Genomic DNA, 26,213 nt, shown 5'->3' with positions numbered 1-26,213 from the left:
CACATAAACATATACATATATATATCCATTTCGATTAACTTTCCATCTGATTTTTCCTACAGCCTTAATACGTCAGCGAATTATGGTAAAGTAGTAACTGGGTGGAACTATTGTCTAGGCTTATCGTTAAATCACTGTTTTTTACACAATTTTTTACCTCATGGGGATATTTTAATGGAATGCTTAAAGCAATAAAAGCACATTTTTGTGCAGAGGATATATAATATAATTTTAACCAAAAGCTTGCATCGCAGTGAAGGACACATTTCCGGCCCTATTAAATATAAATATATAATTGGTCAGCATCACCAGTCATGACCATCTGTCCTTTTCTACGCTAACTAGTCACTCAGTTTTTAATCTATTATTAAAAAACTTTTCAAAACTTTTTATTTTTATTCCCTTGCAGAGGGTATTATAATTCCAGTCAAAAGTTTGCAGTGAAGGAGACATTTCCGACGCCATAAAGTATATACATTCTTGACCAGCTTCACTAGGAGAGTCGATCTAGCCATGTCCGTCTGTCCGTCCGTCCGTTTCTACGCAAACTAGTCCAGCAGTTTTAAAGCTATCTGCGTGAAACTTTCCCAAAAGTAGTATGCAGGTAGTATATAAGTCGGAACGACCCGAATGGGGCGACTATATCATATAGCCCCCATAGGAACAATCGGAAAAAAATTTTAAAAAGTATAACTTTGTTGTTTTAATTAAATACTACGGAATTACGCATTTAATTAAATTAAAAACGGACATATATATCATATTGCTCGAATGGAAACAATCAAAAAATAAAAAATGTTTTTTCTGTTTTTCTATTTATTAAAATATTCCTTTGAGATAAAGTTATTATTTACTATATCAGAATTACGCTTTTCGTTTTGTCAAAATCGGACAAACGTTGACAAAATGCAGCGAAAAATCGACATATGTAGCTTCGCTGTTTTTAGTAATAGTAATATAGGTATATATAAAAGGATAATCGAAATGTAGTCGTTTTGTATTAAAATTATGTTTATATAAACTATTCCAAGCCCAACTGCATACTAAGTATTCGTTAAAAAAACATAACTTTTAATTGTTTGATATTAACTGTCCTCGAGAAAAAAGCAGAAAAAAGCTTTGACGTCAATAAAAGAAGTAGTGCGTATTTTAGTTGTTGATTCCATTTTTTTCTCTTTTATACTCAAAAAAAATGTCTGTATTTAAATATTTGGCTTACATGTAACTTTTTTTATACCGTTAAAGTTATCAAAAACTATTGTATTGTTTCGAAATTTAGTTTTAACGTTTTTTTGGAAACCCTTTTTTAGGTCCATTTTCCCCCAGTTGTTTTTTAATAATTTGTTAAGTGTCGATTCTTACAAAATGAAAAAATGTAATGCTTTTTGGAATTTTAGATAGTAGAAAAAAGCGCCTCTAATTTGTAGTATACAAATGTACCTTAAAAAATATGTGTGAGTTCACAAATATATAGAAAGCGTTTAACGACATTCCCTAAAACCGAACGAATTATTTACTATTTATGTATTTATACAGGATGATATTATCTACTACTATAGTTTCTTAAATTTTAAAAATTTAATAGCAATAACTATCTATAAAACCCTGCAACATAGATAATTTTAAATCGAAAATGAAGAAATTTTTATAAATATAGTAAATTATTTTAAGTTCCACAAATAATAAAATAACAATGAATAGCAACGCTACCGAATTATAGTTATAATAATAGTAGATATATTAAAATACTATTGGTATAAAGCTTCACTACAAAGTTAAAATTTCCAAAAAAGTAAGTTTATGACACCGTGGAAAAGAGTGGGTTAATTAATTAATTAATTTCTGCAGTTTTTACTTTTTACAAAACAAAATAATAAAATAAAAGGTTTGGCCCAATTAATGCGAACATGAATTAAAAAACAAAAAGGAAGGCTAGGCAAAATGAAATATTCTATAAAACAACTATTTTTATATTGCATTTGTTGAATTTAAGCCAGTTTTTTTGTCATTTTTGGGGAAATCATTACACAAATAAAAAAAGTGGCATATTTAAATAAAACTGGTGTTATCTACTTACCAAAATATTCTTCTGGTTTTTCTTGTCCAGTAGAAACTCCATGCTCTTGTGCGGCCTGCGAACGGATGCTATTTGCACGCCACCAATGATAGCTTCCCCGTCCACATCACCCTCGTCGTGGGCAGCGCTAGTCACATTTAGCCGCTTCACGATGTATCGCTTGTACGACAGGCTAAGAGGGTTGCATGTTATATCCATGAGTGAACGCGTCTTCCCCGAAATGACCGTTTCATGAGTGTCCAGATTGGTCTCCATTAAACCCATCTTACCTCCCTCTTCCACGGGAGAAACAGTCACTGGAACAGCGGTAACCACAGTTTGCTTGGCCGCGAGTCCGTTTCCGCCGAGTTGCTTGACCTTATGCGTCTTTTGTGCGCCAATCGCCGTCGAGGGCGACTCAGTGCCTTGCATCCTTGGCTCGTACTGTCTCCGTTCGGCGCTTAGAAGTGCCTCGGTATGGGCAGTGGTGGTGGCGCTAGCGTTGGCTCCTATAGACACATAGGCCTGGTTTCCATTTCGGGGCGCCAGCTTGGGCAGCGGTGGCTTGCCGGTCACCACTTTTTGCTGTGTTTCGTTCAGGTGTTCCAGCTGCCGGCTGCTGTGTACACTGGCAGTGATCGCCTCGGTGCTATTGTGAAGTTGGGTGCATTGCGAGCTTCTCGGTGGCTTCAGAGGGATATGAACAGAGTCGTCCCACTTGCTGTTTCCGTTGCTTGGCATAGAGTACTTAATAGGTGACGCCAGCACCACCGTCGACTGATTTTGTTCCCCCTTCTGGTCCCGCTGCTCCAGCTTCTGCAGTTTCTTTTTTCGGCGCAGCGAGAAGCGGAGTCCATGGGTGAGCCTGGAGATGAAGCCTTTGGAGGTCTTGTCGGTCGTCCTGCTCAAATTCGAGGCCGGCAGCATCTCGCAAATTTTCGGGCCCTCGTAACCCTCTAGCACCTGCTGTGAGGCGTAAAGAATGTGGAAGGCGCGGTTAGTGGGCGGCTCACTTAGAACAGGCAGGGTTAGACTCAGAGGTAGTGCGCTCGCTTGATGTGCTGACTGGAACGATGACCTCGCGACGATGCAAGGTTCAAGACTGATTGCGCTGCTTAATGAGAGCTCGTTTCCCGGAGTGGTCTTAGCTTCGGTTTTTTGATGAAGGCATTCGGGTGTGGCGATTTTTGTTTTCTGTTCGGTGGCGACGCTCTCTTCGATCGCTGGCTCTCTGAAGCAATGCGATTGCTCTTGGTCAAAGAGCGCGGCGATGTTCTCGTTCTCTTTTGTGTTGTGCACCACAGTGGCGTCCGCATTGTCCAGCAGTTCATCGTCGTTCGATGGGCCTTGCTCGCCCTCGCTAGACCGACACTGATCTTCGAACGGCTCTTCTGAGGACTGCTCTTGCCAGCAGTACTTGCTGACCACCGGGCAGAAGCTAACCTCCTTGCCGAAGGAGTGACGCGACCCGGCGGGCAGTAGGATACCTAGAGGTTTTGGCAAGTGGTGCATTGAGGTGTGAGCACTGTTCACATAAATTTCGTCTTCCGGGTCTTCCCCGCCTTTGTCGCAGACTGATAGATTTGGCGTGCTACTAACCAAGCTGCGTTGCTTGGCGGAGTGGAACCGGCGCTTCGGCAGGGGCCTCTGCAAGATGGTTGGTTGGTAGCCCGGAGCATGAATTTTCTGCACATCAAAGTGGCACTGCTCCAAACTTTGGGCGTACATGGTGCGCAGATTGGTTGGGTCCTGGTCAAAGGTCTTGCCGAAGCACTGTTTGGAATCTCTAGTCGAACGCTTCTGGCGCGGTGGCTGCTTAATAGTCAACTGCAAGTGCTGCACTGAAGGCTCCTCTCGTGCATTTGAAATATGATCCTCTGACGGCGGTTGCAACTTCTCCTCCAGAGCCGGCTTATCCGTCAGTATGGAAACATTTTTGTCGTATATCTTGCTGATCTCATCCAACAAGAAATTGCCCTTGCAAATAATCTGCTCGTAGACCCCGTCCGACATGACTTCCGCCTGGCTCCTCTTGTGGTTTCTCTGATCTTTCAGCGGACGCTTTTCCGTGTAATCCAAAAGCGTGAGGTTCTGGTAGCTAGCGTTAAGATATCTTGTACTGGCCGCGCTCACTGCTCTTCTGGGGCGCTCTTTCAAGCTGCAACTCCGCCGTATTTTCGACAGACTGTAACACTCAAGAAAGAAGTCGTCACGGCTTTCCCCTCGCTCCAAGTTAAGCGCCTCGCTAGAGCTGCTACTCACGCTGCTTTTGCTGTTATAGTTCTGTTGATTGGGACGGATGTTGCGCGGACGGCGGCGCCGTCCCAATTGCTGCAGCTCGTTGGGCAACGAGTTCGTGGTGGGCGAGCTGCTGCCAGCAGAACTCCTGCTGTGGCTGCGGCGGTGGCTGCTGGTGGCCAGAACGAAGCCGTAAAGGGAATCCAGTTCGCCAATTGCAAGTGAGAGTGGACCTCGCGGCTCGCGGATGTCGGGCAAACTGTTGCGCAGCCAAGTGAACGAGGCAGCGGACGACGTTGATACGGCCGATCCGGTTGGCGACGTGAGCGGCAAATCCAATTTAGACTGAGAGCATGCCCTCTCAGGGAAACTATTAATAGACAACGGCGGAGAGGACGGAGAGCACGGAGAGCAGGGCGTTAATGCGATATTGGCAGTCTGTTCTATTTTCGGGTGGCACAAATCATGGGAGTTTCGGGAAAACGGCGAACCCTCCTCCAGTAGCAGCAGCTTCTCCTCCTCCTCGCAAAGCTTGTCGAAATTCTTTGGTATAGATTTAGACTTTTCCAGCTGCAGCAATCTGGGTTCGCAGTACCCAGAGTCTTCCGACAGATTTTCGGCTGAGTTGGGCGGCATTCGCCGTGAGGCCGTCTCACCCTGGTTTCGAGCTTCCCTCGCATTTCCGATGCCGAGACACGAGCTTACAAGGCTGTGACTACTGCTATCGCTGGACGAGCTGGAGCTGGAACTGGAGCAGGTCTCCGAGTCGGACTTCAGTTCAGTCTGGTGCAAGCTCTTGCAGAAGAGCTGTTGATGATCCTCGAAGTTGAGCTTGTTCAGCTCGTAATACGTCTGATGCAGGCGACAGTCGCTAGACTCAAATCGCTTCATTAATGAAAGCGACGAGGCAGATCCCCTCCTGCTCTCCGGATTACTATCACTAGACCGAGTTGCGACATTGAGCTCGCAGTTGAAGAGTGAGGGCGAGCTGTTTCCCAGACTATTCATACTTTGGTGCTGCTCTTGGAGAGTAAACTGCCGCTCCAGGAACTCGAACTGAACCAGGGAAGAGCTGCGTGAAAGCGAGTGGAAGGAATCGTTGTCCGAGTTATAATCATCAAAAGAACCACCGCGCCTACTGCCTAAGCTGCTCCGCTGTCCCTGACTTCCACAGCTGTCCCGGGCACATGCATCTATGACCAGTATGCGCTCCAAACTGTTGTGGGACTCGAAATCCTGGCGGTGAGGGCGGCGCATCTGGACGCTATCCTCAAGACTATGCCCAGGATCGGGCTCCAGACTGTGCCTCGGTCTTTTGGCCGGGCAGGCAAAGTCCCGCTCAGACCTAGCATCAACTTCTACGAGGAAAAGTGCAATAAGATGGGGTTCTGTAGAATTGGACAGGAAATTTCCACCAGCTTACCCTTCATCAATTCTATGCGCAACACTGAGCCCGTTTCAGACTCTGTGGAGCTCCAAAGGCTGGATTGCTGCTCTTGGCAGCCACTCCATGTGCCCTGGGCAAGTTCCTCGTCTTCGCTGGTCTCCTCCATGATAGGCTCTAAGATTTGCCTCGAGCTGGATAGGTAGACAGCATCTGCAAAAGATCGAGGCAATAATTTCAAGTTGGTTTAGCGCCTGTCATTTGCGCATCGCATAAAACTAATACAAAAAAAATCGACAAGCAGCGTCTCTTATTAAAAAATCACACTTAAATTGCATATAGAAAACATACTCTGACAAGTTGATTTTTTTATAACCTTGCAGTTATAAATAACAACAATGTAATATTCTATAAATAGGACAGTTTATCGGGTTTCAGCCATATATGATTACAAAATTAAGTTTCTCATCAACTTTTATGTCGATTCTAAGGCATATACATATTATATATTTTTTAAAGTTGAAAATGAATTTTTGAAATCCTTAATAACTAATTTTTTTAATAAGTGTAATTACGTTGTTGTCCTGTTTTTAATAGCTTACACGTTTTACATTTTATGAAAAATTAAATAAAAATAATAAAATAAACGTAAATGAAAGTTTCACACAGATAGCATTAAAACTGAGAGACTCAACACGCTGATATGATGCTGATAAAAAATATATATACTTCAATATTTTAGAAATGTTCCCTGCACTGTGTAGCTTACTTCTACCTAAAATTAAAATACTCTGCAAAATAAAAACAACATTTTTTTCTTCCCAAATAACATTCTTTAACGCCCACCTACCTGAAAGCCGGACAATTAACTTTTAAGTACATTACATATTCACTTCGGACTAGTTTTTTTAGTGTAGTTTTTAATTTATAAAAAAGCTTATTGGATTTTTTTAAATTGTGATAAGTAGTATTCAACAACTATAGTATATATACTATATACTATACTAATTTAATTTTATTTTAATTTTGTTAAATTTGTAATCAGTTGCAAATTTAATTATCATTAAGAAGGTAATGCTAGTGAATTCAGGTTTCATTAAAATAACTTATGATAAATAATAAATTACCTTTTTAAAAAAGTAATGCTAATAAAAAACAATAGAAAACTATTGCAAAATGTTAGTGAAAAAATTTTTTTATGTGTTTTGTTCTATTGCGTTTCAGAAGTAAAAACCTGCGGACTTTTCACAATATTCCTCTTCGTCTGAAGAATGCGCAGGTTTAAGTAACATTTACAATAAGGAACCGAACAACGAATTTTTAATTGATTTTTGATGAAAAGTTAATTTGAAAAATACATTATCAGGCCGTCCTTCTCTGAAGAATATCCATTTTATAGGTTGCTCATAATTTGAAGAATTCTTATTTATTGTTACTACAAATTAAATTACAAAATTAAAAGTTACCTCTCATAACAAGAATGTTATCCCTAAAGATTATAAAATGAAAGACCGATTTTTAAGGGGATACGGCCACAGCCCAAACCGTAAGAGCAAGAGCAGCCAAATTTTTTCACAGTATTCCATTGGGGGCGTGGGCGCCCACTAAGATCCGATATGTCCCCCCAGTGGCCTCAAACAGCTCCAACATCCATTATTCTGAGCAAAAAAAAGTTGATGTATTTAAGCTTAACTTCTAAACTGGTTGGAATTTCGATATTTGGTTTTTTCCGAATTTTAGGTTTTGAAAAGGCCTAATTAGAAATCTAAAAGAAATTTTGATATCCCCCATAATTTGGGGGCTACATTTAAAATTAACTTTTCGATTTAAAAAATCTAAACCGCTGCTCCGATCAAGATGATTTTTCGCTCAATAGTTATTCTATGGCCCAAATGCTTAAGTTTAATTTTTCAAGTTTTTAACATTTTTTTAAGTATTTTTAACGAATTTATTTAGATTTTCTAAGTCATTGCGTTGTATTTTGCGGGAGCCTGTCGAGAGAACGAAACCCAGAAGCCAAGAGAGCGACGGCCAAGAAAACTGATGAGGGGGAGGGGTAGTGCTGCATGGAAAGGGGAGGGGAAAGAGGCAATTTAAGTTAAATTTGTTTAGGATTTTAAAAACTTAAAACTTGCTCCGATCAATATGATTTTCGATCAATAGTCAGTCCTGTGGATCAAATGCTTAGGTTTTATTTTTCATTTTGTAGCAGAAGTAAGAGCCTTATTTAATTTCCACCATGGAAGAAAATAGAAAGTTACTACAAATTCTGTAAGCAAAGCCAAAATGTTTCCAAGTTAAATATTAATCTTAAGATTCGAACTTTTGACCAAATACGTATGTACATATGTATATTTGGATATGTTTTGATTTGCTTATATGTACAATACATGTACATACATACAATGTGTGTATGTTTCTATTCGAAAGTAGATAATGTGCTTAAATACAAATAAAATGATTTATTATACCCGTTTATCGATCAAATGTGGAATCTGAAAATAATACGTTACTTTGCTGTTTTTGTATTGGATGCCAATCTTTTACTGTGTGTACAAAGGTTTTCGTTTCATCCAAAACAAGTAATTTGAAAACAACAAATTCCAATTTACAAACAAGTATACATATTTGTGCAAATTAAAATTGCATTGATAACATTGTAACTGATAAAAAGTATACAAGCTCACGACTTTTACTTGGATCACTTTCATCCCTAAAGATTATAAAATGAAAGACCGATTTTTAAGGGGATACGGCCACAGCCCAAACCGTAAGAGCAAGAGCAGCCAAATTTTTTCACAGTATTCCATTGGGGGCGTGGGCGCCCACTAAGATCCGATATGTCCCCCCAGTGGCCTCAAACAGCTCCAACATCCATTATTCTGAGCAAAAAAAAGTTGATGTATTTAAGCTTAACTTCTAAAGTGGTTGGAATTTCGATATTTGGTTTTTTCCAAATTTTAGGTTTTGAAAAGGCCTAATTAGAAATCTAAAAGAAATTTCGATATCCCCCATAATTTGGGGGCTACATTTAAAATTAACTTTTCGATTTAAAAAATCTAAACCGCTGCTCCGATCAAGATGATTTTTCGCTCAATAGTTATTCTATGGCCCAAATGCTTAAGTTTAATTTTTCAAGTTTTTAACATTTTTTTAAGTATTTTTAACGATTTTATTTAGATTTTCTAAGTCATTGCGTTGTATTTTGCGGGAGCCTGTCGAGAGAACGAAACCCAGAAGCCAAGAGAGCGACGGCCGAGAGAGCAACAGCTAAGAAAACTGTTGAGGGGGAGGGGTAGTGCTGCATGGAAAGGGGGAGGGGAAAGAGGCAATTTAAGTTAAATTTGTTTAGGATTTTAAAAACTTAAACTGCTGCTCCGATCAATATGATTTTCGATCAATAGTCAGTCCTGTGGATCAAATGCTTAGGTTTTATTTTTCATTTTGTAGCAGAAGTAAGAGCCTTATTTAATTTCCACCATGGAAGAAAATAGAAAATTACTACAAATTCTGTAAGCAAAGCCAAAATGTTTCCAAGTTAAATATTAATCTTAAGATTCGAACTTTTGACCAAATACGTATGTACATATGTATATTTGGATATGTTTTGATTTGCTTATATGTACAATACATGTACATACATACAATGTGTGTATGTTTCTATTCGAAAGTAGATAATGTGCTTAAATACAAATAAAATGATTTATTATACCCGTTTATCGATCAAATGTGGAATCTGAAAATAATACGTTACTTTGCTGTTTTTGTATTGGATGCCAATCTTTTACTGTGTGTACAAAGGTTTTCGTTTCATTCAAAACAAGAAATTTGAAAACAACATATTCCAATTTACAAACAAGTATACATATTTGTGCAAATTAAAATTGCATTGATAACATTGTAACTGATAAAAAGTATACAAGCTCACGACTTTTACTTGGATCACTTTCATCCCTAAAGATTATAAAATGAAAGACCGATTTTTAAGGGGATACGGCCACAGCCCAAACCGTAAGAGCAAGAGCAGCCAAATTTTTTCACAGTATTCCATTGGGGGCGTGGGCGCCCACTAAGATCCGATATGTCCCCCCAGTGGCCTCAAACAGCTCCAACATCCATTATTCTGAGCAAAAAAAGTTTATGTATTTAAGCTTAACTTCTAAAGTGGTTGGAATTTCGATATTTGGTTTTTTCCAAATTTTAGGTTTTGAAAAGGCCTAATTAGAAATCTAAAAGAAATTTCGATATCCCCCATAATTTGGGGGCTACATTTAAAATTAACTTTTCGATTTAAAAAATCTAAACCGCTGCTCCGATCAAGATGATTTTTCGCTCAATAGTTATTCTATGGCCCAAATGCTTAAGTTTAATTTTTCAAGTTTTTAACATTTTTTTAAGTATTTTTAACGATTTTATTTAGATTTTCTAAGTCATTGCGTTGTATTTTGCGGGAGCCTGTCGAGAGAACGAAACCCAGAAGCCAAGAGAGCGACGGCCGAGAGAGCAACAGCTAAGAAAACTGTTGAGGGGGAGGGGTAGTGCTGCATGGAAAGGGGAGGGGAAAGAGGCAATTTAAGTTAAATTTGTTTAGGATTTTAAAAACTTAAACTGCTGCTCCGATCAATATGATTTTCGATCAATAGTCAGTCCTGTGGATCAAATGCTTAGGTTTTATTTTTCATTTTGTAGCAGAAGTAAGAGCCTTATTTAATTTACACCATGGAAGAAAATAGAAAATTACTACAAATTCTGTAAGCAAAGCCAAAATGTTTCCAAGTTAAATATTAATCTTAAGATTCGAACTTTTGACCAAATACGTATGTACATATGTATATTTGGATATGTTTTGATTTGCTTATATGTACAATACATGTACATACATACAATGTGTGTGTATGTTTCTATAGTATAGTAGTATAGGGTATAGTAGTATACCCGTTTATCGATCAAATGTGGAATCTGAAAATAATACGTTACTTTGCTGTTTTTGTATTGGATGCCAATCTTTTACTGTGTGTACAAAGGTTTTCGTTTCATTCAAAACAAGTAATTTGAAAACAACAAATTCCAATTTACAAACAAGTATACATATTTGTGCAAATTAAAATTGCATTGATAACATTGTAACTGATAAAAAGTATACAAGCTCACGACTTTTACTTGGATCACTTTCATCCCTAAAGATTATAAAATGAAAGACCGATTTTTTCAATAGTTATTCTATGGCCCAAATGCTTAAGTTTAATTTTTCAAGTTTTTAACATTTTTTAAAGTATTTTTAACGATTTTATTTAGATTTTCTAAGTCATTGCGTTGTATTTTGCGGGAGCCTGTCGAGAGAACGAAACCCAGAAGCCAAGAGAGCGACGGCCGAGAGAGCAACAGCTAAGAAAACTGTTGAGGGGGAGGGGTAGTGTTGCATGGAAAGGGGAGGGGAAAGAGGCAATTTAAGTTAAATTTGTTTAGGATTTTAAAAACTTAAACTGCTGCTCCGATCAATATGATTTTCGATCAATAGTCAGTCCTGTGGATCAAATGCTTAGGTTTTATTTTTCATTTTGTAGCAGAAGTAAGAGCCTTATTTAATTTCCACCATGGAAGAAAATAGAAAATTACTACAAATTCTGTAAGCAAAGCCAAAATGTTTCCAAGTTAAATATTAATCTTAAGACTCGAACTTTTGAACAAATACGTATGTACATATGTATATTTGGATATGTTTTGATTTGCTTATATGTACAATACATGTACATACATACAATGTGTGTATGTTTCTATTCGAAAGTAGATAATGTGCTTAAATACAAATAAAATGATTTATTATACCCGTTTATCGATCAAATGTGGAATCTGAAAATAATACGTTACTTTGCTGTTTTTGTATTGGATGCCAATCTTTTACTGTGTGTACAAAGGTTTTCGTTTCATTCAAAACAAGAAATTTGAAAACAACAAATTCCAATTTACAAACAAGTATACATATTTGTGCGCAAATTAAAATTGCATTGATAACATTGTAACTGATAAAAAGTATACAAGCTCACGACTTTTACTTGGATCACTTTCATTTATTATATAGCTCTGCCAGTATCCTTCTGATTCTCTCTCTTGAAGGGTCTTCTACAAAGGTTGTTTACATAAAGGTTTACAAAAAACGCGCAAATAAGAAACAAGAAAGTCCTGACAACCCAATTTCCTAACTCCAAACTAATATTAAGCGAACGAAGTCGCTTCGGGTATAGCTATTTATTATATTTGTTTAAACAATCTGAATTTAATATATGTTTTTAAGGAATCTAAAAAGATGATATATATTTTCATCGATTTAACAAATTAATATCGCAAGTATTAGAAGAGGCGTATGCAAAAAATACACTTGCTCTCCTTTGCCACAATTCGAGTTTTGGGAGTGAGAAGGAGGCAATTAGAAGAGGGCTATTTTTATTATCCCTAAAGATTATAAAATGAAAGACCGATTTTTAAGGGGATACGGCCACAGCCCAAACCGTAAGAGCAAGAGCAGCCAAATTTTTCACAGTATTCCATTGGGGGCGTGGGCGCCCACTAAGATCCGATATGTCCCCCCAGTGGCCCCAAACAGCTCCAACATCCATTATTCTGAGCAAAAAAAGTTGATGTATTTAAGCTTAACTTCTAAACTGGTTGGAATTTCGATATTTGGTTTTTTCCGAATTTTAGGTTTTGAAAAGGCCTAATTAGAAATCTAAAAGAAATTTTGATATCCCCCATAATTTGGGGGCTACATTTAAAATTAACTTTTCGATTTAAAAAATCTAAACCGCTGCTCCGATCAAGATGATTTTTCGCTCAATAGTTATTCTATGGCCCAAATGCTTAAGTTTAATTTTTCAAGTTTTTAACATTTTTATACCCTTGCAGAGGGTATTATAATTTTGGTCAAAAGTGTGCAACGCAGTGAAGGAGACATCTCCGACCCTATAAAGTATATATATTCTTGATCAGGATCACCTCCTGAGTTGATATAGCCATGTCCGTCTGTCCGTCTGTCCGTCTGTCCGTCTGTCCGTCTGTCTGTCCGTCTGTCTGTTTCTACGCGAACTAGTCTCTCAGTTTTAAAGATATCGAACTGAAACTTTGCACACACCCTTCTTTCCTTTGCACGCAGTATATAAGTCGGAACGGCCGGGATCGGACGACTATATCCTATAGCTGCCATATAACTGAACGATCGGAAATGCCATAACTTTGGTGTTTGTTAAGTTAGGAAGTTGGGATTTTCTATGGGTTTTATTTTTGGCCAATCAATCTGACCTACCGAATTTCATGAGAATCGGCCGACTATATCTTATAGCTGCCATATAACTGAACGATCGGAAATGCCATAACTTTGGTGTTTGTTAAGTTAGGAAGTTGGGATTTTCTATGGGTTTTATTTTTGGCCAATCAATCTGACCTACCGAATTTCATGAGAATCGGCCGACTATATCTTATAGCTGCCATATAACTGAACGATCGGAAATGCCATAACTTGGTGTTTGTTAAGTTAGGAAGTTGGGATTTTCTATGGGTTTTATTTTTGGCCAATCAATCCTACCTATTAAATTTCATAAGGATCGGCCGACTATATCCTATAGCTGCCATATAACTGAACGATTGGAAATGCCATAACTTTGGTGTTTTTAAAGTTAGGAAGTTGGGATTTTTGATGAGTATTAAGAATGCATATGAATAATTTTGGAGAATATAATTTTCAGAGTATTCTGCAAGGGTATATCAACTTCGGCTCCGCCCGAAGTTAGCTTTCCTTTCTTGTTTAAAGTATTTTTAACGAATTTATTTAGATTTTCTAAGTCATTGCGTTGTATTTTGCGGGAGCCTGTCGAGAGAACGAAACCCAGAAGCCAAGAGAGCGACGGCCAAGAAAACTGATGAGGGGGAGGGGTAGTGCTGCAGGGAATGGGGAGGGGAAAGAGGCAATTTAAGTTAAATTTGTTTAGGATTTTAAAAACTTAAAACTTGCTCCGATCAATATGATTTTCGATCAATAGTCAGTCCTGTGGATCAAATGCTTAGGTTTTATTTTTCATTTTGTAGCAGAAGTAAGAGCCTTATTTAATTTCCACCATGGAAGAAAATAGAAAGTTACTACAAATTCTGTAAGCAAAGCCAAAATGTTTCCAAGTTAAATATTAATCTTAAGATTCGAACTTTTGACCAAATACGTATGTACATATGTATATTTGGATATGTTTTGATTTGCTTATATGTACAATACATGTACATACATACAATGTGTGTATGTTTCTATTCGAAAGTAGATAATGTGCTTAAATACAAATAAAATGATTTATTATACCCGTTTATCGATCAAATGTGGAATCTGAAAATAATACGTTACTTTGCTGTTTTTGTATTGGATGCCAATCTTTTACTGTGTGTACAAAGGTTTTCGTTTCATTCAAAACAAGAAATTTGAAAACAACAAATTCCAATTTACAAACAAGTAGCACAAATATGTAGTGCGAAAGCAAAAAGTCGTATACAATACAGTTTTACAAAGCGTTGGGGCTGAGATGGGTGAAATATTTTTTTTGGATGCACCTGGAGGGACAGGTAAAACCTTCTTGACAAACTTATTGTTGGCATTTGATGGTTTAGAAGTCTCCTATAAATCGGTCGACTCTGTTCCTGATGCTGATAATGCTGTTCATTACCCTATTGAATTTTTAAATTCTTTGAATCCTCCAGGAATTCCTCAGCATAATCTGTCTCTTAGGATTGGAGCACACGTAATGTTATTGCGAAATTTAAGTCCCCCAAAGTTATGCAATGGGACACGATTGCAGATAAAATGTCTTCATAAGAATGTAATCGAAGCCGTTTAAGTTTAAAAGGCTACAATTCCCTCTAAAAGTTTGCTTTGCAATAACTATAAATAAATCGCAGGGGCAGACTTTGAAGCTGGCTGGACTAGATCTTAGAGAAGATTGCTTCTCTCATGGACAATTTTATGTCACATGCTCTAGAGTTAGCTCTGCCAGTAACCTTATTATTCTCGCTCCTGAAGGATCTTCTAAAAATGTTGTTTACACAGAGGTTTTAAAGTAATCATATTAATTAACATTATTAAACCTAGAAAGTTTCAGTGGAATAGGTCTAATTAGAGTTACCACATTAAAAACAAGAAAGGAAAGCTAACTTCGGGCGGAGCCGAAGTTGACATACCCTTGCAGAACATTCCATAAATTATATTCTCCAAAATTATTCATATGATGCATTCTTAATACTCATAAAAAGTCCCAACTTCCTAACTTTAAAAACACCAACGTTATGACATTTCCAATCGTTTAGTTATATGGCAGCTATAAGATATAGTCGGCCGATCCTTATGAAATTTGGTAGGTTGGATTGATTGGCCAAAAATAAAACCCATAGAAAATCCCAACTTCCTAACTTTACAAACACCAAAGTTATGGCATTTCCGATCAATCAGTTATATGGCGGCTATAGGATATAGTAGTCCGATCCTTATGAAATCCGGTAGGTCGGATTGATTAGCCAAAAATAAAACCCATAGAAAATCTCAACTTCCTAACTTTAAAAACACCAAAGTTATGGCTTTTCCGATCGTTCAGTTATATGGCAGCTATATGATATAGTCGCCCGATCCGGCTCGTTCCGACTTATATACTACCTGCAATAGAAAGACAACTTTTGGGAAAGTTTCAAGCAGATAGCTTTAAAACTGAGGGACTAGTTTGCGTAGAAACGGACGGACGGACGGACAGACGGACGGACAGACGGACAGACGGACATGGCTAGATCGACTCTCCTGGTGATGCTGATCAAGAATATATATACTTTATAGGGTCGGAAATGTCTCCTTCACTGCGTTGCAAACTTTTGACTGAAATTATAATACCCTCTGCAAGGGTATAAAAACGCACCAATTTCTCTACCTCAGGGGTGGTGTGGAAATGGGAAAGTCTTGACAACCGTACTCAAAACTAATTTTAAGCGAACGAAGTCGCGCCGGGTACAGCTAGTTTATTATATTTGTTTAAACAATCTGAATTTAATATATGTTTTTAAGGAATCTAAAAAGATGATATATTTTTTCATCGATTTAACAAATTAATATCGCAAGTATTAGAAGAGGCGTATGCAAAAAATACACTTGCTCTCCTTTGCCACAATTCGAGTTTTGGGAGTGAGAAGGAGGCAATTAGAAGAGGGCTATTTTTATTATCCCTAAAGATTATAAAATGAAAGACCGATTTTTAAGGGGATACGGCCACAGCCCAAACCGTAAGAGCAAGAGCAGCCAAATTTTTTCACAGTATTCCATTGGGGGCGTGCGCGCCCACTAAGATCCGATATGTCCCCCCAGTGGCCCCAAACAGCTCCAACATCCATTATTCTGAGCAAAAAAAAATGGATGTATTTAAGCTTAACTTCTAAACTGGTTGGAATTTCGATATTTGGTTTTTTCCGAATTTTAGGTTTTGAAAAGGCCTAATTAGAAATCTAAAAGAAATTTTGATATCCCCCATAATTTGGGGGCTACATTTAAAATTAACTTTTCGATTTAAAAAATCTAAACCGCTGCTCCGATCAAGATGATTTTTCGCTCAATAGTTATTCTATGGCCCAAATGCTTAAGTTTAATTTTTCAAGTTTTTAACATTTTTTAAAGTATTTTTAACGAATTTATTTAGATTTTCTAAGTCATTGCGTTGTATTTTGCGGGAGCCTGTCGAGAGAACGAAACCCAGAAGCCAAGAGAGCGACGGCCAAGAAAACTGATGAGGGGGAGGGGTAGTGCTGCAGGGAAAGGGGAGGGGAAAGAGGCAATTTAAGTTAAATTTGTTTAGGATTTTAAAAACTTAAAACTTGCTCCGATCAATATGATTTTCGATCAATAGTCAGTCCTGTGGATCAAATGCTTAGGTTTTATTTTTCATTTTGTAGCAGAAGTAAGAGCCTTATTTAATTTCCACCATGGAAGAAAATAGAAAGTTACTACAAATTCTGTAAGCAAAGCCAAAATGTTTCCAAGTTAAATATTAATCTTAAGATTCGAACTTTTGACCAAATACGTATGTACATATGTATATTTGGATATGTTTTGATTTGCTTATATGTACAATACATGTACATACATACAATGTGTGTATGTTTCTATTCGAAAGTAGATAATGTGCTTAAATACAAATAAAATGATTTATTATACCCGTTTATCGATCAAATGTGGAATCTGAAAATAATACGTTACTTTGCTGTTTTTGTATTGTATGCCAATCTTTTACTGTGTGTACAAAGGTTTTCGTTTCATTCAAAACAAGAAATTTGAAAACAACAAATTCCAAATTACAAACAAGTAGCACAAATATGTAGTGCGAAAGCAAAAAGTCGTATACAATACAGTTTTACAAAGCGTTGGGGCTGAGATGGGTGAAATATTTTTTTTGGATGCACCTGGAGGGACAGGTAAAACCTTCTTGACAAACTTTTTGTTGGCATTTAATGGTTTAGAAGTCTCCTATAAATCGGTCGACTCTGTTCCTGATGCTGATAATGCTGTTCATTACCCTATTGAATTTTTAAATTCTTTGAATCCTCCAGGAATTCCTCAGCATAATCTGTCTCTTAGGATTGCAGCACACGTAATGTTATTGCGAAATTTAAGTCCCCCAAAGTTATGCAATGGGACACGATTGCAGATAAAATGTCTTCATAAGAATGTAATCGAAGCAACAGTATTTACGGGGTGCGCGAAGGGGGAAACAGTGTTTATACCCAGGATCCCATTAATACCATCCAGTCTGCCGTTTAAGTTTAAAAGGCTACAATTCCCTCTAAAAGTTTGCTTTGCAATAACTATAAATAAATCGCAGGGGCAGACTTTGAAGCTGGCTGGACTAGATCTTAGAGAAGATTGCTTCTCTCATGGACAATTTTATGTCACATGCTCTAGAGTTAGCTCTGCCAGTAGCCTTATTATTCTCGCTCCTGAAGGATCTTCTAAAAATGTTGTTTACACAGAGGTTTTAAAGTAATCATATTAATTAACATTATTAAACCTAGAAAGTTTCAGTGGAATAGGTCTAATTAGAGTTACCACATTAAAAAAAACGCACCAATTTCTCTACCTCAGGGGTGGTGTGGAAATTGGAAAGTCTTGACAACCGTACTCAAAACTAATTTTAAGCGAACGAAGTCGCGCCGGGTACAGCTAGTGCTTTTATATTTTCGTTAAAGGGATTTATAATGACCTTCTCTATATCATTGAACACATGAAAACCGATGCTTCGTGACGAATTTGTTAAATTAAAATTTGGTATATTTTTTGTTTGCCTGATCAATTAAACTTAGTAAGAACACAAGTATTAGGCACAATAAATAATGGTTACTAATTCATTTATTGTACATATTCGTACTTCCACAACTTTTATTTTGCAGTTTTAAACAATTTTTGATTACTATTACATTGCGCGATTTTTATGTAAATCTTTAGGACTAATATTTTGGGAATATCGACGATAAATTAATTTATGAGTAATCTTTTACACCGGATATGAACAAACAAGATTGTTTAAAGCAGCAAAATAAATTATTTATTTTATCATTTATTTCCAAGTTTTTTAAATTAAAAAGCAACAGTTGAATTTGAAACCTAAAGAATAATGGTTGAACTTTGAGTGAAACTTTTAAAAGTTGGATAACAACTTTTTATTTCTTAATGTAAGTCTCTAACACCTTTCTTGGTGACTACTAATACTAAGTTTAAGGTATTTTCTTTTGTTTTATTGCTAAAAGATTTTTTTGTTCAAATATTTTGGGTAATAATTAAAATTTTTAAGACTATATTTACGATTTGATATTGTTCAAGTGATTTTTGCATCAAAAAATCAATCACTTGGAATTGACATAAAAACAAAGAGAATCTATTTCTTTTATGATTTCTAACTTTTATTATTATAACACTTTAAAAAAAAACTATATTTGAGAACAAAAAATATAAATTAAAAATAATAATTATATTTTTCAACCAAATATAAAACTCAAGTAATAAAAATTATTTTGAAACTATGATTTTACTTTTTTTTGCATTGGTCTTTGATACGAATGCTTCCACCAGAGAAAAATAAGGTTTGTTCAGATGCACTATGGGGCCAACAACCACTTTTGTTGGCCAAACACCATTTTTAAAATGTCGTCAAAACCAAAAAAGGTGTGTTAGGATACATTCACAGAAGACCAATCTGCAATGCTACGTTTCAGGAATTTCGATAGCGTGGGCTTCAGTTAAGATAACAGCTTTTAAATCAGATGTTTAAGACGCAAGCCTCGTGCTTTGGAAATTCGAAAAGTGTTTAAAAAAAGGCTTACAAGCGTTCCAAAAAAATGTTTGGGATATAATTTCGATGAATGGTGGTGTGTACTAAGTGTTTATACCCGTTACTCGTAGAGTAAAAGGGTATATTGTATTCGTGCAAAAGTATGTAACAGCTAGAAGGAAGCGTTTCCGACCCTATAAAGTATATATATTCTTGATCAGGATCACTAGCCGAGTCGATCTAGCCATGTCCGTCTGTCCGTCTGTCTGTCTGTCTGTCCGTATGAACGCTGAGATCTCGGAAACTATAAAAGCTAGAAGATTGGCATTTTGCATGTAGATTTTAGAAGTTCCTACGCCCACAATCGCTTATATACGATTTTAAAAATTTAAATATTTCGGAAAAGTAAAAATGCAGTTTTATTGTGTTTATCAATACCTATCGAAATGTAGAAGAAATTGTTCAAATCGGACCATTCGTTAAAAAGTTATGCGTGATCAAAGTTTCTATCTCCATCTCCCTCGCACTCCCTTTACCTGAGTAACGGGTATCTGATATTCGGGGCACCCGACTATAGCGTTCTCTCTTGTTGTGTTTTTAAACGGTTGAAATCTATCGCGTTTTTTAATTAGAAAACTAACTTTTAAGTAAAGCAAACAAAGTGACTTGAGCGTAGTCTACTTCTGAAACCTATTGAGATTTGTAGAGTATTAAATTAAATTGTTACAATCGCCACTTATTGCCCCTTATTCCGAAATTTTATTTTTTAAGTTCATAACCTCAAGTTTTGCAACTTTGACAGTATTTTCGTTGATTATAATAATCTTTTTGATTTTCCATGCAATATTGGACTTGAATCTGAAGAGCAAGAGGTTTAATAGCAAGTGCCTTTTTTAAACTTATCAATACAATTTGTTTAATCCAATTTTTATGCATTTACATTGCACCTTTGTGGATCGAAGAAAATTTTGTTTTGCATTTTGAATTCTAGTCAAAGGCAGAGAACAGTCAAGCTACTACATAGGTGTATTTATAAACTATATAATAAAAAAAAATTTTATTCGATTATCTGAAAAATGGGATATTTTCGTTCAATCATATTCTTTTTAACATATATGTTGCCTAAGAATACCAAAAAACGACAAACGACGGCAAAGTTTTATCTCGATATCTTTAAAGTTTAGCGAGTTATTAATTTTGGCCAACAAAAGTGGTCGTTGGCCCCATAGTGAGATGGTAGAAAAGCAGAAAAGACATTTGTGACCCTGTAAGGTAGATACATTTTTCATTATAAGACTAGTCGAAAAACAGCGCACTATGGGGAATTTGCCCGATTTTTTGGAATAAATGTATTTTTTAAAAGTATGCCGATTTAAAATTTTTTTTTTTTATAATGCATTAAGAAAACATCAAGCTGTTTGGTAACATACCGCAAATGTTAACTTAAAAGTCTAGTATTTAAATACCAACTGTTAAAGTCAGCTGTTGCAAGCGCACATGGTTTGTTTACATTTTGCTTAACTTTGAAGCTCACTTTCAAATCATTATCTCTGCAACAAAATGACGTAAGACAGTCAAATTTGAAATGATTACCAATTCTCAAGGTATGTTCTGTGTAAAAATACTTATATATTGCTTTATATGTGCGTCCAATTTTAACAATTTGTAAATGTAGCAGGTGATGTTTTCGTTTGGGTTTTGGAAAGAAAGTTAAACTTTCAATAGAGTTTTACAAAAATGTTTAACTTTGTTCAGTAAGTGTCTATATCCATGTTGTAGAGTCATTAATTGCGAATTCAGAACATGTTGTCTCATCGTGCGCTTCGTGCGACTTTTCGCGTAATTTCATTTTTTAGAAACCAATCTCTTGATGAAAAACGCAGCCCTGCTGGAAGTTTTGCATAAGCAAAAGGGTCTTCGAGAAAAAGAAGATGGCGAATTCACTTTTGTTAGCAAGCAAGTTGATCCCACAGTCGAATCTCCAACTTTACAGATGTTTTTCAGAGAGCCATGGTTACTTCAGACCCCATCATTTCATCAATGAATTTGAAGAAGCGCGTCCGAAAACATAAGCTACTTGCTCTTCCACCAGAAGTCATTCAATTGTTATTATGCGAATATGAACCTGGAGACGAGTCTCTAGATGTTGATAATTATGAAGAAGAAAACGACTATAATTTTTTGTACAACATTGAAATTGAAAATAAAGAGCATTTAGCTCTAAATTTGTTTAAAAAAATTCTTAAAAATGGGGGGAGGGGGGGTGGTATATTTTCACTTTTCCAACAGGTGTGTATAGTTATGTAGAACACTATAAAAAAAACCTCACTGAAATATGTTACATAGTTCGCGAGTTATTAATTTATTCCAAAAAATCGGGCAAATTCCCCATAGTGCAGCGTCTGCATCAGGGCAAATCCATAGGAATATTGGTGTCTTAAAGTCGTATAAAAAGTTATTGTAAACTATGGACTTAAAAGTATGCTACAAAGAAACGGTCAGCTTAATAAAAGCAACTTGTAGCGGAGCGAACAATTTTCTTTTAAGGTACAATCAGTTTAAATTATTAAAATATTGTGATTCTTTTCACCAATCAGGCTTTTTTTTAACTTAACTAGACTTACTTGGCAATTTCATCAGGAACGAAATTATTATAAAGGTCACAATTTACGGGCAGCACAAACTAAGCTTATTGAAATTACTTAAGACGCTACTTTCAACTAAACACTTCCTCATAATTCTTGTTATCTCAATTTATTGGTACAATATAATGTCGAATTCCACTTTCGAAATCATTTAGTTTACTTTTGACAAAAGAAAAATTATGTACGCATAGAACCAGATATACAGCATTACGGTCAATCTATACGAAAAACATTTGCATCATTTTATTTATATTAAATCTTTTCAGTTCCGACAGAATGTGTCATCGCGTTTAAGATGCCTGTACATTTTGGTTGCAATGCAGTAGCTTCTTTTGCTTGACAACTTCCTTATTGGCACTCACCTTGCTGTTCAAATGTGCTTAGACTGTTCAAAATTTGGTTTGTGTTGCCAAGACATCGCGCCAGATCCAGATGCTCCATCTCCAAAGTAAAAATGTTTGAATTTTCACGTGCTGCTATGCTGCTTGTCAATGGTCTTCCGATATCGTTTCATTAGTTTCCCCTTTCACATTTCCACATTCTTTATAAAAAGTTATTTTATCTTTTTTCAAAACATTTTTGTAAGCGTTATCAAAATCTGTAACAAACAAAATTATTAAATTAAGACTAACAGGTATAACATATGTACATCTCAAAAATTATCATGGTAGTTTTAGTCGCGTAATAAATAGATATAAAGCCCTTTTCATAGTTAACCACGTAAAAAAATATTTTTCTGCAGGGCAATTTTGGTGTAAACCATAGTTGCTTAGAAATCTAACCTATCAAATAAGTTGGAACTCGTAAGCTTTATATTTTTATACCCTTGCAGAGGGTATTATAATTTCAGTCAAAAGTTTGCAACGCAGTGAAGGAGACATTTACGACCATATAAAGTATATATATTCTTGATCAGCATCACCAGGAGAGTCGATCTAGCCATGTCCATCTGTCCGTTCGCCCGTCTGTCCGTTTCTAGGCAAACTAGTCTCTCAGATTTAAGGCTATACTTTTTCTTTTTTTCCCATAGGAAAAAAAGGGGAAAAAAAGTATAACTTTGTAGTTTTTTTTTTTGTGTTCTTCTTTGGGATTTTGTAATATTTATATACTATGGAATTACGGTTTTAATGAAATTAAAATCGGACATCTATATTATATACATAGGTCAAACAAGAGAGAACGCTATATTCGGGTGCCCCGACTATCAGATACCCGTTACTCAGGTAAAGGGAGTGCGAGGGAAATGGAGATAGAAACTTTGATCACGCATAACTTTTTAACGAATGGTCCGATTTGAAAAATTTCTTCTACATTTCGATAGGTATTGATAAACACAATAAAACTGCATTTTTACTTTTCCGAAATATTTAAATTTTTAAAATCGTATGTAAGCGATTGTGGGCGTTAAAGGTGGAGTGGCACCTTTTTGAAACAAACTTGCGCTGCGTACGAACTCCTAGAATCTGCATGCAAAATGCCAATCTTCTAGCTTTTATAGTTTCCGAGATCTCAGCGTTCATACGGACGGACAGACGGACAGACGGACGGACAGACGGACAGACAGACGGACAGACGGACATGGCTAGTTCGACTCGGCTAGTGATCCTGAACAAGAATATATATACTTTATAGGGTCGGAAACGCTTCCTTCTACCTGTTACATACTTTTGCACGAATACAATATACCCTTTTACTCTACGAGTAACGGGTATAAAAATGATTAAAATCAAAAAATTAAAAAAATAAATATGAAACAAAATTTTTATTTTGCTGTTTTTCTATTTATCAAAATATTCCTTTAAGATATAGTTATTATTTACAATATCAGAATTACGCTTTTAGTTTTGTCAAAATCGGACAACAATGTCATATAGCAGCATATAAACGATGGCAAGTTCAGCTCAAAATTTACATAGCTTCATGGTTTTTAGTAATATAGGCACATTTAAAAAAATTGTTACTTCGAAATTGGAATCATTGGATTGCCATATTTAATTATTATTTTTATACCCGTTACTCGTAGAGTAAAAGGGTATATTGTATTCGTGCAAAAGTATGTAACAGGTAGAAGGAAGCGTTTCCGACCCTATAAAGTATATATATTCTTGTTCAGGATCACTAGCCGAGTCGATCTAGCCATGTCCGTCTGTCTGTCTGTCCGTATGAACGCTGAGATCTCGATTGGCCTAATAAAAGTTTGCCACGCCCACTTTAACGCCCAAAAACCCATTAAACGCTTAAGCCTGGCTAGCGCCTACATTTCCGCTTTCATGGCCCGTAGCGCCATCTAACGGATGACTTTGGAACAGCTGGCCAAGGTGCTAATTCGAGCGGAGAAAAACATAAAAGAAGGCATATTTATATTAAGTTGTTTAGCTGAGTAACGGGTATCTAATAGCGTTCTCTCTTGTTTTCATTTGTCAATACCGAACTATATCCCAAGAACTATGCAAATCCAATCTAGTTATTATTAAATTTTAAAACTTGTATCCGCGAGGGTTAGAAGTGGCCTCGAATGTATTTTATTAAAACACAAACAATTTATTGCGTACTTAAAAAGCAAGCAAATTTTTTTTTTTCAAATCCAATTTAAACAAAACCCTGTGATAATGCTTAAGGACGTCGTATTTCATTAAAATATATTTTAAATTGTCTAAGATGTTATGCAGGACTTTTTCCTACGTCAACTTTGTGCAATTGATTCGAATGCTGATCGTGGCTTTAAAACTTTATGACGACTTGCTTGCTTTTTCCAAAGTCAACCACGTTTACACTTCTTTAGGACGTTTATTTTAAATCCAGAAGGCGTTTGTCTATTAAAAACTTCTCAATTTACGTAACTTAAGATCCATACCACCTAACTATATAGATCCCCAGTCGGACCTTTCCGCATGAGGACCCTCATGAACTTTTTAAACATCACCTAGCGCATGAGTTTGGTGTACATTTCCTTTGTGAGCCGGTAAGCGTGGTGAATTCACGGGAATTCAGTACCAAACAAGAGAGAACGCTATAGTCGGGTGCCCCGACTATCAGATACCCGTTACTCAGGTAAAGGGAGTGCGAGGGAGATGGAGATAGAAACTTTGATCACGCATAACTTTTTAACGAATGGTCCGATTTGAAAAATTTCTTCTACATTTCGATAGGTATTGATAAACACAATAAAACTGCATTTTTACTTTTCCGAAATATTTAAGTTTTTTAAATCGTATATAAGCGATTGTGGGCGTTAAAGGGGGCGTGGCACCTTTTTGAAACAAACTTGCGCTGCGTAGGAACTCCTAGAATCTGCATGCAAAATGCCAATCTTCTAGCTTTTATAGTTTCCGAGATCTCAGCGTTCATACGGACAGACAGACAGACGGACAGACAGACGGACAGACGGACATGGCTAGATCGACTCGGCTAGTGATCCTGATCAAGAATATATATACTTTATAGGGTCGGAAACGCTTCCTTCTAGCTGTTACATACTTTTGCACGAATACAATATACCCTTTTACTCTACGAGTAACGGGTATAAAAATGTATCCTATAGCCAGGAGAACAAAACTAAAATTATTGACTTCAAAGGCTTCTATTAAAGCTAAGTAAAAATAAAAATTGTTTAATTAAAAGCTAAATGCTGTCCTTCTGCAGTTTTGTAAGTTTTTACATTTCAAAAAAGCCCTCCCTTTCGACTTATTAAAGACAGCGAAGTTGGAATAAATTAATAAAACTAGTTCAATACAAAATTTTTTAAAAAATGTTCCATTTTTTTTTTTGATACTAAGCGTTAATGGATTCACCCAAAACAATAATAAAAGTTTCAAGTAGTTAATTTGGAAAATAACTCAAAATAACTTCTTCCTGCTGGTTTTAAAATAGTCGACATGCGGCCCATTCAACGAAGGAATCTCAGCTTTATTACTTTTTATGCACGGTATGCATAACTAATTTATTTTAAATGTTTAAGTACACCATAGCTGTGCAACTTAATGCAGTCAACACGCTATTAACAGATACAATTTTCAAATAATTTCTGGTTGGTAGGCTATATATTTTTAGAACATAAAAGTCTTTATTTTTCCTTATTTTACAAAATAATAAATAAGTAATATATGTATAAAAAAAATAAAATCATAAAATTACTTCATATTTAATGTCAAAAAAGTTTAAGTACACCTAAGATAAAATAAACTCCTAGCTCGCTACTATTTGGTTGGACAAAAATAAAACCCGTAGAAAATCCCATCTTCTTAACTTTAAAAAGACCAAAGTTATGTCATTTCCGATCGTTCAGTTATATGGGAAAGAAGGGTGTGTGCAAAGTTTCAATTCCATAGCTTTAAAACTGAGAGACTAGTTTGCGTAGAAACAGACAGACGGACAGACGGACATGGCTATATCAACTCAGGAGGTGATCCTCATCCAGAATATATATACTTTATAGGGTCGGAGATGTCTCCTTCACTGCGTTGCACACTTTTGACCAAAATTATAATACCCTCTGCAAGGGTATAAAAAGTGCAGCCCCTTTCAGACCAGTATAATTGGCAATGTATTAATTTAGTTTTATTTAGATC

General features: G+C 36.2%; 1 protein-coding gene across 5 annotated transcripts in view; it reads right to left on the bottom strand.

Moving 5' to 3' along the window:
* Positions 1-22,243, bottom strand: part of LOC108052006 — a 103,979-nt gene extending 81,736 nt beyond the window's left edge. For all 5 annotated transcript variants that reach the window (XM_044461482.1, XM_044461483.1, XM_044461484.1 and 2 more), the window contains exons 1-3: positions 22,008-22,243; positions 5,718-5,891; positions 2,078-5,652 (exon numbers count right to left, since the gene is read on the bottom strand). In XM_044461482.1, coding sequence (XP_044317417.1) covers positions 2,078-5,652; positions 5,718-5,891; positions 22,008-22,086 — 3,828 coding nt within the window. In that variant the 5' untranslated portion in view covers positions 22,087-22,243. The remainder of the gene's footprint in view (positions 1-2,077; positions 5,653-5,717; positions 5,892-22,007) is intronic.
* Between the last annotated feature and the right edge of the window lie 3,970 nt (positions 22,244-26,213).

Source organism: Drosophila rhopaloa, unplaced genomic scaffold, assembly GCF_018152115.1.
Source record: "Drosophila rhopaloa isolate 14029-0021.01 unplaced genomic scaffold, ASM1815211v1 contig_36, whole genome shotgun sequence".
NCBI lineage: Eukaryota > Metazoa > Arthropoda > Insecta > Diptera > Drosophilidae > Drosophila > Drosophila rhopaloa.
This window is presented reverse-complemented; position numbering and strand designations above follow the sequence as displayed.